Source organism: Musa acuminata, chromosome BXJ1-10 (assembly GCF_036884655.1).
Source record: "Musa acuminata AAA Group cultivar baxijiao chromosome BXJ1-10, Cavendish_Baxijiao_AAA, whole genome shotgun sequence".
Classification (NCBI taxonomy): domain Eukaryota; kingdom Viridiplantae; phylum Streptophyta; class Magnoliopsida; order Zingiberales; family Musaceae; genus Musa; species Musa acuminata.
The window spans coordinates 17718625-17736075 of record NC_088336.1 but is presented as its reverse complement, the minus strand read 5'-3'; the positions used below and the strand labels follow the sequence as shown (position 1 = coordinate 17736075).

Sequence of the window (17451 nt, the reverse complement as noted above, 5' to 3'; positions counted from 1 at the left end):
TTATCTAATGTTATCATGCATCTGAACAGAAGTGTAAACTATACTTGCGTGAACTAAATCCTTCTCTTCTATCAATGACTTTACCGTTCCACCTTTTGATAAAAGATCAAAAAGTATCTGCGGACATTGAATCAATAAAACTAATGAAAAAAAGGTGTAAAATGAGACAGCACTAAACTTTTGTGATGCACACAGTGTGTTATTTGAACTCCATGTATGGATGTTTTAGCATGTGACACATGAATGCATACATAGGAACAACACTAGCATCCTTTCCTATAAAAGCCACCACAGTAAGAGCATAAATAAATAAATTGCAGTCTTGTTGGTTTGGTTGTAGTTTGTGAGTTATTTGGTAGGAGGATACATGAGAGAGCTACTCAGTGTGATCAACAGATATAAAGCCAAACGACTTTATGATATATAAGTTATTTATCAATATAATGACTTTTATGATATTATCATGTTCTTAGAAAACTTATCAGAAAGAGCATTTAACCCAATTAAAAATGTGATATCACATAAGATTTAAGGTCAAAGCACAAGGCAAAAGAGAAATAACCAACGATTGATTGTTTCTCCGAAAAGAAACATAGTATGCTTAATTAAAGTCAGATTCCCAGTGAGAATGCCAACAAGTAACAATTAGCTTAACACACCAGGTAGTGAAAATGTGACAATAAAGAAAAAAATTAGGAGACCACAACCATTTTTCTTGATGAGACAAGTAGCTAGTTAGTTATCTTTACATGTCGACAGTTTCCTTTACATCAGATGTGCCATAATAAAAGTATTGAATAAAATGTTCATACCAAGGAAGTGCAAAAGATCACACTTTTACCTCCTTCCCAATCTTCCCACCAATGGTTCCATTTTTTATTGAAGTTATTAACTCAGAAAGCTCTACTGGTGTTAATTTGATTTCATTCATTGAAAGTCATTCATTCTTCAGAAAAGCTGCAATGTCGCCCATAATCCAGTTGGCAGCCAACTTTGCATCAGCACCATTCTCAACAGAAGCATCAAAAAATTCAGCAACCTGAGAAATTTATATGCTCAGTGTGGCCATCTTTTACCAGCTTAACAAAAAATAGCTACTATTTCTAAAGTTACTTACCATTCATAATTGATACTTACATGATTGTCATTGGCAAGAAAGAGAACATCTTGCATGTTGACACCCAATTTTTCATATCGTCTGCGTTTTGCTTCTGGGAGCTCAGGCAAAACTTGTTGAATTTTGTCAACATAGTCTTTTGTCAGAATAACTTCAGGTAGGTCAGGCTCAGGAAAATATATGTACTCTGCTAGTCCTTCCTTTTTCCTCATTGTAAAAGTTTTCTGCAAACAGAAAAAGTCACGATTAAATATAAAAAATTACATGTACAACTGATGGAGATGGAGTTACGTACTAGAAGGAAGATGACAACCTGAGCACCTTCTTCCCATAAACGAGTTTCTTGTACAATTTGATCACTTTGACCTCGGCTATGAAGAAGAACCTGTCTTGAGATCTCATAATCTATGGCCCTATTCATTGCAGAAAATGAATTCATGTTCTTTATTTCAACCTGTGAATGCAACAAGCAAAAGTGTGCTAACCATCAATCTCTGTGATAAAAATTTAAGATCATTTGTGCTATATCAAGCAACAGTTATAACCAAATAGAAGCACTAACAATGGTCAAATAATAAATCTTTAATAAATAAAATAATAAACTGATACACTGTTAATTGACCCTGGAACCCTATGGAGGACTAGTTTAATTCAAGTTTATGCATAACCTGGGCCTAATTGGTCATGGATCAGCCTTCTTGATCATTGAAGGGGCCAACATTTTTGGTTGGTTCAGCATGTTATAGCCCAATAGAGCCTAATAATAATAAAAAAAAAGGACGTTTACAGAGATTAGAAGAAGCAGACAAAGATAGGAAAGAGAAGCCCAATCCTAGTATAAGTAAGGATGGGAAAGACCTTCAAATTGCACTCCTAAAAAAATTTGGAAAGAAGAAGGCAGATTTACATTGTAACGAATCTTGGTGATACTTATAGTATTTTTCCTGTAATTTTTGGAATAATTTTATCATTTTAGTAGTTATTTTAGGAAGTATTTGCGATCTTATTATAAGCCCAACTAGCGTCCAGTGGTCTTCCTATGGCATGATATAGGTTAGACAAAACATTTTACTAACAGTACATATATTTTAGAGGGTTTCAAAATCACTTTTCATGGGATTTCATGGAATAATGAGGGTTCAAAAATAAATATCACAAGCCATTTTAGCAACCTATACATATGTTAGATTATAAGCATATATAAATTGTTGTGTTTCTCTGTTTATCTTTCTTTATTACAGTATATTAATTTTGTTTAGAAAAATTTTCTAGTGTAACCCTGTAACTTCATGAAATATCCAATATACCAATGTAAAATTGCATATATTATATATATCCCTACAAAGTCAAAAACCATGTTACTGTACCACTGCCCTTGAATTACTCGGTCAGTGTGAGACTTAAAAGAGTGTTAAGGCTGGATTAATGCTGCTGAAAGAGTAGGTAACCAGTATTAAACTAACAGGAGTTAAATTGGGGAAAAAAAATGCTCCTGCATGGTGAAATGTTGACCTGTTGCAAGGTTACAACTACTTTTATCTACCGATGAAAGAGAAGAAAAACCCCGGTCAACACTAGATGACAAGGACTCTGTGTTTTATTTATATGAAAGACTAACAGTAGACCATGTGGATTATGAAATAAGCAAATAGTACCTTTGTTCCAAAATTTGATTGTCCTACTAGACGGACAAAAATATTTACATCACAACGAAGTGAACCTTCTTGCATATTTCCAATGCTTATTCCAAGATACCTAACCAGCCTCTCTATCTCTGCAGCATATTCTGCAACCGCAAGTCCACTCCTTATATCGGGCTCAGAGACAATCTCCAGTAAAGGCACCCCTGCCCTATTCAGATCCACCTGCCAAAACAGCCCCACAAAGCATTTGATATCACCATGCATATATCATGTTAGCAAACTACAAATACATCCAAGTATAACAAGAGAAACTGACCTGGGAATTGTTAGGCTGGCAGCCCACAAATTAAGTCCATAGTGGGCTTGGGCAGCCCACAGCTCACCCCCTCTTAACCTAACCCTAACTAACATTAGGGGGGTTATGGAGGCTGTGTTTTGGAGGCAGAAAAAGACATAAATAGGGCAGCAACGTGGGAGAAGAGAACAACCATGAGATTTCAAAGAAAATGAGGAAAACAAGGTAGAAAAGGAAGAGAAAGAAAGGGAAAAAGACAAGGACAACGCAGAGAGGTTGTTCTCAATCATCTAGCAGTGTTCTATCTCAGGTTAGGTCAAATCTATAGTAGACTCTTGCTGTGATTACTTGGGGAGGTTTTAGATATTGTGGGCAGTGACTTGATCCTTGTATCCCAGTTATTCTCTTGAGATTGTTGCTAGGGTTTAGGGCAAGAGATTGAGATATGTATATTCATTATTCTCATAGTGGATTATCTCTTGTTTGCCCCGTGGTTTTTACCCTTCACATTGGAGGGGCTTTCCACGTATATCTTGGTGTTCTGTTTGATTATGCTTCCATTTAATTCCGCTGCGTATTATAGTCTTCTAGTATTTGTTCATATACAAAGATTATTCCTGTTTATATCCCCATCAATTGGTATCAGAGCAGGGGGTTTTGGTGATTTAATTTTTATATTTGAACATGGAGGCCAGTAATGTTTCTCGTATGATTAGTTTGAATGGAAACAATTTGATGATATGGAAACCAAGAATGGAAGATCTCTTGTATTTCAAAGATTTGTATGGACCTTTACAAGGGGATCGTCCAAAACCGGCAACTATGACAGATGATGAGTGGGAGAGGTTAGATCGAAAAACAATCGGGTTTATTAGACAGTGGCTTGATGATAGTGTCTTTCATTATGTTTCTACTGAAATTTCTACATATTTTATGGAAAAAGTTGGAAAGTCTCTATGAAAGAAAAACAACTGGCAACAAAGCTTTCTTGATCTGAAAACTTGTGAACCTAAAATATAGAGAGGGTGCTTCTATTGCTGAGCATTTGAATGAAATGCAGAGTATTACTAACCAGTTATCCTCTATGAAAATATCTCTTGATGATGAGTTGCAGGCATTGTTACTTCTCAGTTCATTACCAGAAAGTTGGGAGACACTGGTGGTTTCTCTCAGTAATTCTGCGCCAGATGGTGTTGTCACTATGAGTCAAGTAACAAGCAGTTTGTTGAATGAGGAGTTGAGAAGAAAGACTTCGGCAACATCTCAGAATGATTCACAGACACTTATCTCAGAGAACAGAGGAAGGTCAAAGTCTAGAAGTAGTTCACGCATGGGTAGAAGCAAGTCAAGATCAAGAAAAGATATTGTTTGCTATAATTGTGGTGAGAAAGGACATTACAAGAACCAATGTAAACAACCTAAGAAGAGCAAGAAAAAGGGAAAAGAAGTGGAGTCTATAGAGTCTAAAGATAATATCATAGCTATAATGCAGGGTGGTGATTATTTGATTTTGTCTCCTTCTGATGATATTTTTTCTTGTGTGTGTCAGGATCTTGAGTGGGTGATTGACACAGGTGCTTCTTATCATGCTACACCACGGAGAGAGTTTTTTGCTACATACAGGTCTGAAAAATTTCGGTGTTGTCAAGATGGGCAACTATGGCACAACAGACATCATAGGCATGGGTGATATCCATTTAATGACCAACCTTGACTGCAAGTTGGTGCTTAAGGATGTGAGGCATGTGATTGACTTGAGGCTGAATTTTATTTCAGATGGAAGACTAGATGATGAAGACTATGAAAGCTGATTTCACAAAGGGTAATGGAAGCTCAGTAAGGGTTCTCTTGTTATAGCTAGTGGAAAGAAATGTCACAAAGGGCTTTGAGGACTGCAGTTGATGTGATCAACTTATCAACATGTACATCCCAAGATGGTGATATTGCAGAGTATGTATGGTCAGGGAAAGATGTTTCCTACAAGCATTTAAAAGTGTTTGGTTATCGCGCATTTGCACATATTCCAAACAATGAGAGGTCCAAGCTGGATGGTAAGACTAAAGAATGTATTTTTCTTGGCTACTCACATGATCATTTTGGTTACAGGCTTTGGGATCCAGAAAAGCAGAAGGTGTTCAAAAGAAGAGATGTAGTCTTCTTTGAGGATCAAACCTTTGAAGATTTGAAGAGGAAGACATCGGCCAAGACTTTTGCAAAGGATTAGCAGATTGTGACCCAGTTATTCCTCCAATATATCACGGTGATGGGGGAGATGTGCAAGAAGATAGTGTAGAGCTTGATATTGATATACCTACAGGACATGTTGAGCAAGAAGAAGTAGGAGAGCAAGTTCCAACAGAACTTTAGTTTAGAAGATCTTCTAGACAATGTCAACCTTCCAGAAGATACTCTACAGATAAGTATGTGATGCTTACTGATGCAGGTGAACCAGAGAATTACCAGGAAGCAGTTGAAAGTTAGAAGAAAGAGAAGTGGTTACTTGCTATGCAGGAAGAGATGGATGCTCTTCAGAAGAACCACACTTATGATTTGGTGCTGCTACCAAATGGAATGAAGGCCTTAAAGAACAAGTGGGTTTTTAGATTGAAGACTCAAGAATATTGTTCTCAACCGAAGTACAAAGCTAGATTGATTGTGAAAGACTTTGGTCAAAAGAAAGGTATTGACTTTAAAGAGATTTTCTCTCCTGTTGTTAAAATGTCTTCTATTCGTGTTGCTCTTGGTATTGCTACTAGACAGGACTTGGAGGTTGAGCAGTTAGATGTGAAGACAGCTTTCCTTCATGGTGATTTGGAGGAGGAAATTTATATGGAGCAACCAGAAGGCTTCAAAGTCAAAGGTAAAGATAATTTTGTCTGCAAGTTGAAGAAGAGCTTGTATGGGCTAAAGCAAGCTCCAAGACAGTGGTACAGAAAGTTTGATTCATTTATGATAGAAAATGGATACAAAAGAACGACTTTAGATCATTGTGTATACACCAAATGGTTTGGTGAGGATTTTATTATTCTCTTACTTTATGTTGATGATATGCTTATTCTTGGGAAAAATATGTCTAAAATTGACAGGTTGAAGAAGGAACTGAGTGAGTCTTTTGCAATGAAGGACATGGGGCCAGCAAAGCAAATACTAGGTATGCAGATTTCCCGTAATAGGAAAAATAAAAAGATTTGGTTGTCACAGGAGAAATACATCGAGAAGATATTGGAAAGATTCAATATGAGCAATGCAAAACCAGTTGGTTCTCCTCTTGCAGGTCACTTCAAGTTGTGCTCAGAATAGAGTCCATCGAGTAATGTGGAGGAGGAGAAAATGCAAAAGGTTCCTTATGCTTCAGCAGTTGAAAATTTAATGTATGCAATGATATGTACGAGGTCAGACATCGCATATGCAGTGGGTGTTACTAGCAGATTTCTTGCAAATCCAGGCAAAGAGCACTGGGCAGCAGTGAAATTGATTTTTAGATATCTCAAAGGGAGCTCTAAGGTTTGTTTAAGCTTTGGAGATGTACCACATGTGTTGACAGGTTACACAGATGCAGTTATGGCAAGAGATATAGATACGAGAAAGTCTACTTCAGGTTATGTACTTACTTTTGTAGGGGGAGCTGTGTCATGGCAATCCAGGTTGCAAAGGTGTGTTGCTCTCTCCACCACAAAAGCAGAATATATTGCTGCTATAGAGGTATGCAAAGAAATGTTATGGATGACAGAATTCTTACAAGAATTGGGGCTGAAACAGAAAAATTATGTGGTGCATTGTGACAGCCAGAGTGTCATCCATTTGTGTAAGAACCCAATGTTTCATTCCAAGTCAAAGCATATAGATGTCAGATACCATTGGATTCGAAATATATTTGAAGAGAAGCAGTTGCAGCTTCAAAAAATTCACACAGATGATAACGGAGCAGACATGTTGACAAAAACTTTACCAAAAGAAGGACAGGAGATATGCCAACAACTGGTCAGCATGACGTCACATTGAGGAGTCATGGGACATCCTCCCTTATGGGCTGAAGGGGGAGGTTGTTAGGCTGGCAGCCCACAAATTCAGCCCATAGTGGGCTTGGGTAGCCCACAGCTCACTCCCTCTTAACCTAACCCTAATTAACATTAGGGGGAGTGTGGAGGCTGCATTTTGGAGGCAGAAAAAGAAATAAATAGGGCAGCAACGTGGGAGAAGAGAACAACCACGGGATTCCAAAAAAAAGGAGGAAAACAAGGCAGAAAAGGAAGAGAAAGAAAGGGAAGAAGACAAGGACAACACAGAGAGGCTGTTCTCAATCATCTAGCAGTGTTCTATCTCAGATTAGATCAAATCTACAGTAGACTCTTGCTGTGATTACTTAGGGAGGTTTTAGATATTGTGGGCAGTGACGTGATATTTGTATTCCAGTTATTTTCTTGAGATTGTTGCTAGGGTTTAGGGCAAGAGATTGAGATTTGTATATTCATTATTCTCATAGTGGATTATCTCTAGTTTGCCCTGTGGTTTTTACCCTTCACATTGAAGGGGTTTTCCACGTATATCTTGGTGTTCTGTTTGATTGTGCTTCCATTTAATTCCGCTGCGTATTATGGTCTTCTAATATTTGTTCATATACAAAGGTTATTCCTATTTATATCCCCATCAATTGGTATCAGAGCAAGGGGTTTTGGTGATTTAATTTTTGTATTTGAACATGGAGGCCAGTAATGTTTCTCGCATGATTAGTTTGAATGGAAACAATTAGATAATATGGAAATCAAGAATATAATATCTTTTATATTACAAAGATTTGTATTGACCTTTGTAGGGGGATAGTGCAAAACCCACAACTATGACAGATGATGAGTGAAAGAGGTTAGATCGAAAAATAATTGGGTTTATTAGACAGAGAATAGCTTCAGAAAAATGCCAAGCATCCCTCTATGTTATATATGTGTTTAATATAGAATCGAAGAATAGATTGTGAAAGAGATGAATTTTATTCATTGAGGTAATAAGTGTTTATACAAGTTTTGATAGAGAGATTTTCGTCGATTAATCACTCAAATCACACATCAGTTATTCAAATATACGATTGATCCTTAATTATAGATTGATTGATCCTTAATCACACATCAGTTATTCATTGTGGTAACAAGTATTTATACAAGTTGAGGAGGTTAATTTTATCTCAGTATATCGATAAGTTCATCAGGGATCAAAGGAGAGAGAGAGAGAGAGAGAGAGAGAGAGAGTTCAAATAAGAGAGCAAGAGGATGCGGGTAAAGAAGAATGAGATAGGCTTGATTTAGATTGGCATAGATGAATCGAATTGAACAACCAATTAATGACTCCTACCTACCTTAATGTCATATTTTCGTGTGTGTATTAATAAACACAAATGATTTATCGTGTATATTGAGTCTGGTAGTTGGCTTGGGGTGAGATCAATAAAGGTTTATTGTATATCCAATTTTTTTATTGAGTTGTCAAATAATTTTTTTATTAATTATTATTACTAGGACATCGGAACTACATATATAGTTATAGTGATTATCGTGGTTGAAGTAATTTTCTAAGTTGTTTTGGTTAAGATTATCATCATAATTGGAGAGTTGATAATGTAACGGAGGATGATAGCCCTTTATGTTATATATGTGTTGAATATAGAATTAAAGAATAGATTGTGAAAGAGATGAATTTTATTCATTGAGGTAATAAGTATTTATACAAGTTTTTATAGAGAGATTTTCCTCGATTAATCACCCAAATCACACATAAGTTATTCAAATATACGATTGATCCTTAATTATAGATTGATCGAGGATATAAGGAAGCATGAATGCTATTCAATGTGTGCCTTTATCATGATCTTCTATCATGCCCTCGTAAGATTGAGCTTCTATGAAGGATGTTAATATTTGACCAATGAAATTGAATATCTTATGGGCGAGAGACTTTGTTGAGGGAGTCTACTAATTGAATATCTTGTGGGTGAGAGACTTTTTGGTAGCGCACATGTATCATGATTTATAAAAGAATGAGATGGTAAATGATGATATCATGCAAAATTGTGAATGACAATTAAGCCGAGAAAGGAACATTTCCTATGGTTTACGGAAATGTTACTTCTTTGACTTTAACATTTGGTGGCTTGTGACTTTGGGGTATACCGATTAACCAAGGAACAAAAAACCACACTTAGAGTCCAATATTTCCTATGGTTGACGGAAATGTTACTTCTTTGACTTTAACATCTCAAATTAATGCCGCCTTCATCTCCACTCATCTAAATTTGTCACAGTGCATGACGAGGTTTGATGCCTTTCTTATCAACCAGTTCGTGCCACTCAAACTCGATTAGCTCTTCCAACAAGAATGCAGAACCCAATCAGATGACTTGCAAGCTAAACCCGAGTTCAAGAATGGCAGCAGCAGTTGCCATCGAGATCTTGATTGCAGCAACCGAAATGGTCTCACCGTGTTCCTACCTCGGTTGACTTTCAACACCAAGTGCACATGGTATTCTTGGATTTCTTCTCCTTTGACGGATCGAAGAACCCGTTTTCTAGTGCCTACTTGTCTTCTAAAAATGCCAAACCCAAGAATCCAAAAGCAGAAATGCTAATAAAATACAGCATTCTCTCACATGCATGCACCTGAGGGAGTGTTCCCTCGTAAATCTCGGGCTGTGTTTGCTTCGTCCTTCATCCTTCAGCCACCAACACAAACACCTTCACACGAACCCTATAAATATCAGCAGTCCATTCATCAAGCTCTCCAACACCTCCACCGAGTGTATTGGTTTCAGTAGAGGCTGCGGTGCTTTCATGGCTCAGCTCAGGAGCTTCATCGTTCTCCTCCTCGTGGTCGTCTTCGACGACCTTGTGTCGTATGGGGAAGCAGCATACAACATTGCCGATTACGGCGCCAAGTCAGATGGCCGGACCGACTCGACCAAGTCGCTGCTCGCTGCATGGGAAGCGGCCTGCGGCTCGGCGGGGTCGGCCACCATGTACGTGCCGGCCGGGGACTTCTTGGTCGGCCAAGCCACCTTCGCTGGCCCATGCAGCAGCAGCAAGATCACCGTCCAGATCGACGGGACGCTCGTCTCGCCGTCCGATCTCGGCGGGGCTGGCGACTGGCTCGTGTTCCACCACGTCGAGGGCGTGTCGGTGTACGGCGGGACCGTCGACGGCCGCGGATCCTCCCTCTGGGCCTGCAAGGCCGTCGGACGTAGCTGCGCCGCCGGAGCCTCGGTGAGCTAATCATGTTACACTCGCAATCTACTTCGAATGATAAATGATAAAGATGAATCGATCGTCTTCTGCCTATGCAGTCGCTAACGTTCAGGAACTCGAAGGACATCACGATCAGCGGGCTGACATCGACGGACAGCGAGCTATACCACATCGTGATCGACGGCTGCGATGGCGTGACAGTGCAGAACGTCAAGATCACGGCACCGGGGAACAGCCCCAACACCGACGGCATCCACGTCCAAGGGTCGAGCCACGTGACGATTACCGGGGCCAGCATCAAGACCGGCGACGACTGCATCTCCGTCGGGCCCGGCACCACTAACCTGTGGATCGAACAGGTGGCGTGCGGCCCAGGCCACGGCATAAGGTAAATAAGCACTGCAAGCAGAAACCAGTGTACCATTAGCTGAGACGAAGCTGACCTGATGCGGTGGCCACAGCATCGGGAGCCTGGGGAAGGAGTACGACGAGGAGGGGGTGGAGAACGTGACGGTGAACACGGCGGTGTTCACGGGGACGGAGAATGGGCTGCGGATAAAGACATGGGGGAGGCCGAGCCAGGGGTTCGTGAAGGGGGTGGTGTTCGAGCACGCCGTGATGCAGAACGTCCAAAACCCCATCATCATCGACCAGAACTACTGCCCCGGCGACAGAGGATGCCCCGACCAGGTGAGTTGACCATCGCTATCGCCATCGCCATCGCCATCACCTACCTCTGCATATGTTTCATCAGTTGAAGAAAAAAGGAAATAAGAGAGGAACAACGACGACATGAGTCGTGTTAAGCTAACCGTCTTTCCCCACAGAGTTCCGGCGTCAGGATCAGTGGCGTGACGTACAATGACATTCATGGATCGTCTGCATCGGAAGTGGCGGTCAACTTCGACTGCAGCGCCAGCAACCCCTGCACCGGAATCGGGTTACAGGACATCAAGCTCACCTACGGGAACACGGCGGCGGAATCATCCTGTAAGCACGCCGATGGCACCGCCTCCGGCTTCGTCGTGCCGCCAAGTTGTCTATGATGGCGAACTCCGGTTGCAGCATTACCACGCAGCTCATACATAACAGTTGTAGCACTACATGTAGACGACTCAGACACAGATGGCTACTTGGATGACATAATTTAATGCATACATCAATATATATGCTCACTTGTTCACCAAAATTACAATATCTGATGTTAAAGGAAGGCTTCAGATTAAGCAGCACAGAAAATATTCTCCTATAAAAGCAAAAAAAAAAAGGAGGGTACATTAAGCTCGGATTCGGCATCTAATTGTTTCTGAAGCATACTCCTGGATCCACAGTAGAAGAAATCTGAAATTAAGGTTAAACAGTTTGCATTAAACCAATATGAGCTTGCCAAATCATCGTAAGACCTCACCAATTAGCAAGACATTAACATGTAAATTCTAAGAAAATGCATGTCGTAAGACTTCAAAAGGAAAACGTGTTGAGGCAATGCCCGGAGTAAACATCAGACTATTGTAAACATAGACCATGAAAATGCATCCGTCGATTAGTTGGTCGTCTAAACATTTACACTATAATAACGCGTTGAGGCTTCAAAAGGAAAAAGAAAATTTTGGGCCACCATTTATAATAACAAAATAGATATAAATAGTTGATGGATAAAGAAAATTTTGGGCCACCATTTATACTAACAAAATAGATATAAATAGTTGATGGATGTACTCTCACCTATTTGTGGACAAAAAATGAATCAACCTCATTACTTTTTGTATTCTAATCTGTATAAATAGGAGACGGAAAATGTTAATGCATTGAAGCATTTTTCATTTCTTCAATAAAGCTTCTTCAGTAATTGTTCTTATCTTCTATTCTTTTCATCACTTGTGTCACGAAACGAAACTAATGCGAGAAGATGGGCACGACAGATAAATACTAATTCATCAAGCTTTTCAATTTTTGTCAGTTCCCTTAATTTAATTTATCAGCGAGGATTTTGTTCAAAACCGAGGTTAAAACTTTAAAACCATATTCAAGACAGTGGTTTTCAACCGAGAATTACAGTAATTTGAACCAGAAATCACAAATGATATACAAAGTTTCGCAAGGTACACATCTATCTTGTTTTTTTAATGTTTCAGCAGTGCTAGTACTTTAGCAGTTATTTTTCAAATCAAAAAGTTGTTTCGAGTATAATCACAAATCGTAAGTTATCACTTGTTATTTAACAAAAAAAAAAACTCTTAAACAGAGTTGAAGACGTACATGTCAGAAGTTGATGTAAAAGGAGACGGCTGCATGCATTAATCGAGCTAATACATGGATTTCAAAAGTATCCCTTTAAACCAATATTTATAAGGCCTATCACATGTCCAGACACAGTCTCATTGCATGTGGAACGCATTTTTTGACTTGAAATAATTGTTAGAACATGCCTAGCACTCATCCTCGTCTACTACTACATATGAAGCAAAAAAATCTAAAATGGAAACAATTAAAGGTCTACTACAGACAATTGAAAATAAAAACAAATTGTGTAACTGCTTACAATAACAAGCGCTATTTGTTCAGAATTACTAGAACTCAAATGTGTAAAGCAACTTTACCACATCTAATAGTTTCGTTGTTTAAAATCCTGAAGAGACTAAGAAATACTAGACTTAGTTATCATTTGGTTGATAACCAGATGCATATGCACGGACTACATCATCTCTCTTTAATATTGAGAAGAACAATGATTTCCAAAATCATATAAGCTCCTTAGTTGGATTGTGGGGCATACACAAAAACTACATGTGCTAAGTGCATCACTTGTTTCAGTGACTCACTATTTAAGGAATGAAAATATGTCAAAATATGTAGAAAAGATCACTTGTTTCAGTGACTCACTATTTAAGGCATGAAAATATGTCAAAATATGTAGAAAAGAAGCTTAGAAGTTAACTGGAATTGTTCGCATCAGTAAATTATCTAATGTTATCATGCATCTGAACAGAAGTGTAAAAGGCATGAAAATATGTCAAAATATGCAGAAAAGAAGCTTAGAAGTTAACTGGAATTGTTCGCATCAGTAAATTATCTAATGTTATCATGCATCTGAATAGAAATGTAAAAGACATGAAAATATGTCAAAACATGCATAAAAGAAGCTTAGAAGTTAACTGGAATTGTTCGCATCAGTAAATTATCTAATGTTATCATGCATTTGAACAGAAGTGTAAAAGGCATGAAAATATGTCAAAATATGCAGAAAAAAAGCTTAGAAGTTAACTGGAATTGTTCGCATCAGTAAATTATCTAATGTTATCATGCATCTGAACAGAAGTGTAAACTATACTTGCCTGAACTAAATCCTTCTCTTCTATCAATGACTTTACCGTTCCACCTTTTGAAAAAAGCTCAAAAAGTATCTGCGGACATTGAATCAATAAAACTAATGAAAAAAAGGGGTAAAATGAGACATCACTAAACTTTTGTGATGCACACAATGTGTTATTTGAACTCCATGTATGGATGTTTTAGCATGTGACACATGAATGCATACATCGGAACAACACTAGCATCCTTTCCTATAAAAGCCACCACAGTAAGAGCATAAATAAATAAATTGCAGTCTTGTTGGTTTGGTTGTAGTTTGTGAGTTATTTGGTAGGAGGATATATGAGAGAGCTACTCAGTGTGATCAACAGATATAAAGCCAAACGACTTTATCATATATAAGTTATTTATCAATATAATGACTTTTCTGATATTATCATGTTCTTAGAAAACTTATCAGAAAGCATTTAACCCAATTAAAAATGTGATATCACATAAGATTTAAGGTCAAAGCACAAGGCAAAAGAGAAATAACAAACGATTGATTGTTTCTCCGAAAAGAAACATAGTATGCTTAATTAAAGTCAGATTCTTAGTGAGAATGCCAACAAGTAACAATTAGCTTAACACACCAGGTAGTGAAAATGTGACAATAAAGAAAAAAATTAGGAGACCACAACCATTTTTCTTGATGAGACAAGTAGCTAGTTAGTTATCGACAGTTTCATTTACATCAGATGTGCCATAATAAAAGTATTGAATAAAATGTTCATACCAAGGAAGTGCAAAAGATCACACTTTTACCTCCTTCCCAATCTTCCCACTAATGGTTCCATTTTTTATTGAAGTTATTAACTCAGAAAGCTCTACTGGTGTTAATTTGATTTCATTCATTGAAAGTCATTCATTCTTCAGAAAAGCTGCAATGTCGCCCATAATCCAGTTGGCAGCCAACTTTGCATCAGCACCATTCTCAACAGAAGCATCAAAAAATTCAGCAACCTGAGAAATTTATATGCTCAGTGTGGCCATCTTTTACCAGCTTAACAAAAAATAGCTAATATTTCTATAGTTACTTACCATTCATAATTGATACTTACATGATTGTCATTGGCAAGAAAGAGAACATCTTGCATGTTGAGACCCAATTTTTCATATCGTCTGCGTTTTGCTTCTGGGAGCTCAGGCAAAACTTGTTGAATTTTGTCAACATAGTCTTTTGTCAGAATAACTTCAGGTAGGTCAGGCTCAGGAAAATATCTGTAATCTGCTAGTCCTTCCTTTTTCCTCATTGTAAAAGTTTTCTGCAAACAGAAAAAGTCACGTTTAAATATAAAAAATTACATGTACAACTGATGGAGATGGAGTTATGTACTAGAAGGAAGATGACAACCTGAGCACCTTCTTCCCATAAACGAGTTTCTTGTACAATTTGATCACTTTGACCTTGGCTATGAAGAAGAACCTGTCTTGAGATCTCATAATCTATGGCCCTATTCATTGCAGAAAATGAATTCATGTTCTTTATTTCAACCTGTGAATGCAACAAGCAAAAGTGTGCTAACCATCAATCTCTGTGATAAAAATTTAAGATCATTTGTGCTATATCAAGCAACAGTTATAACCAAATAGAAGCACGGTCAAATAATACATCTTTAATAAATAAAATAATAAATTGATACACTGTTAATTGACCCTGGAACCCTATCGAGGACCAGTTTAAATCAAGTTTATGCATAACCTGAGCTTAATTGGCCATGGATCAGCCTTCTTGATGGGCCAACATTTTTGATTGGTTCAGCATGTTACAGCCCAATAGAGCCTAATAATTAAAAAAAAGGGCATTCATAAAGATTCAGAGAAGCAGACAAAGATAGGAAAGAGAAGTCCAATCCTAGTACAAGTCAGGATGGGAAAGACCTTCAAATTGCACTCCTAATAAAATTAGGAAAGAAGAGGGCATATTTACATTGTAACGACTCTTAGTGATACTTATAGCATTTTTCCTGTAATTTTTGGAATAATTTTGTCATTTTATTAATTATTTTAGGAAGTATTTGCGATCTTATTATAAGCCCAACTAACGTCCAGTGGTCTTCCTATGGCATGATATAGGTTAGACAAAACATTTTGCTAACATTACATATATTTTAGAGGGTTTCAATATCACAAGCCATTTTAGTAACCTATACATATGTTAGCATGGAAGCACATATACATTGTTATGTTTCTCTGTTTATCTTTCTTTATTACAGTATATTAATTTTGTTTAGAAAAATTTTCTAGTGTAACCCTGTAACTTTATGAAATATCCTATATACCCATGTAAAATTGCATGTATTATATATATCCCTACAAAGTCAAAAACCATGTTACTGTACCACTGCCCTTGAATTACTCAATCAGTGTGAGGCTTAAAAGAGTGTTAAGACTGGATTAATGCTGGTGAAAGAGTAGATAACCAGTATTAAACTAACAGGAGTTAAATTGGCAAAAAAAAATGCTTCTGCATGGTGAAATGTTGACCTATTGCAAGGTTACAACTACTTTTATCTACCGATGAAAGAGAAGAAAAACCCCGGTCAACACTAGATGACAAGGACTCTGTGTTTTATTTATATGAAAGACTAATAGTAGACCATGTGGATTATGAAATAAGCAAATAGCACCTTTGTTCCAAAATTTGATTGTCCTATTGGACGGACAAAAATATTTACAACACAACGAAGTGAACCTTCCTGCATATTTCCAATGCTTATTCCAAGATACCTAACCAGCCTCTCTATCTCTGCAGCATATTCTGCAGCCTCAAGTCCACTCCTCATATCGGGCTCAGAGAAAATCTCCAGTAAAGCCACCCATGCCCTATTCAGATCCACCTGCCAAAACAGCCCCACAAAGCATTTGATATCACCATGCAAATATCATGTTAGCAAACTACAAATAGTTCCAAGTATAACGAGAGAAACTGACATGGGAATAACTCCCCGTTTCTGAGTGAATTAGTTTTCCTGCAACTTCTTCCATATGAACTCTAGTTATCCCAAACCTTCTATGACCACCACCAAACTCAACTGGAAGATCCAAATCAATGAACCCTTTAATTGCTATCGGGATGTCAAATTATGATATTTGGTATCCTTTAGGGAGAATCTTGGAGGTCATGGACAATCTGTAGTTGAGTGCAAGGCTAAGTTTCATAGCAAATTCAATGACCTTGTAGTTCAAAAGTAGTAGAGTACCAGGATGTCCCATGCAGACAGGACAAACAGTAGTGTTTGGTTATGATCCATAGAGGTAAGGGCAGCTGCAGAATGCTTTGGTAAGGGTTAATAGTTGCACATGGGTATCTATACCAATAATAGTTTCATATCCATGAATTTTTTGTTCTACACTTGTTTTAGTTGTCGTTTGTGATGGGGATATAAACATGAATAACCTTTGTATATGAACAAATACTAGAAGACCATAATACACAGCAGAATTAAATGGAAGCACAATCAAACAGAACACCAAGATATACGTGGAAAACCCCTCCAATGTGAAGGGTAAAAACCACAAGACAAACTAGAGATAATCCACTATGAGAATAATGAATATACAATCTCAATCTCTTGCCCTAAACCCTAGCAACAATCTCAAGAGAACAACTGGGATACAAGGATAACGTCACTGCCCACAATATCTAAAACCTCCCCAAGTAATCATAGCAAGAGTCTACTGTAGATTTGATCTAACCTAAGATAGAACACTACTAGATGATTGAGAACAGCCTCTCTGCGTTGTCCTTGTCCTCTTCCCTTTCTTTCTTTCCTTTTCTGCCTTATTTTCCTCCTTTTCTTTGGAATCTCATGGCTG

The 17451-nt window shown here is 37.9% G+C and overlaps 1 protein-coding gene, 1 long non-coding RNA gene and 1 pseudogene across 2 annotated transcripts; 1 reads left to right on the top strand and 2 right to left on the bottom strand.

Annotated features, from left to right (window-relative positions):
* Window positions 1-16727, bottom strand: LOC135595126 (glutamyl-tRNA(Gln) amidotransferase subunit B, chloroplastic/mitochondrial-like; annotated as a pseudogene).
* LOC135595275 (polygalacturonase-like) lies at window positions 9625-11616 on the top strand. Its single transcript, XM_065085996.1, has 4 exons — window positions 9625-10299; window positions 10380-10669; window positions 10743-10971; window positions 11109-11616. The coding sequence occupies exons 1-4, from the start codon at window positions 9694-9696 to the stop codon at window positions 11325-11327; spliced, it is 1344 nt and encodes a 447-aa protein (XP_064942068.1). The 5' UTR covers window positions 9625-9693; the 3' UTR covers window positions 11328-11616.
* Window positions 13617-14894, bottom strand: LOC135595276 (uncharacterized). Its single transcript, XR_010480320.1, has 3 exons — window positions 14694-14894; window positions 14398-14595; window positions 13617-13685 (listed from the first exon to the last, which is right to left on the bottom strand). It is a non-coding gene; the product is annotated as an uncharacterized LOC135595276 (long non-coding RNA).
* Window positions 16728-17451: the final 724 nt, after the last annotated feature.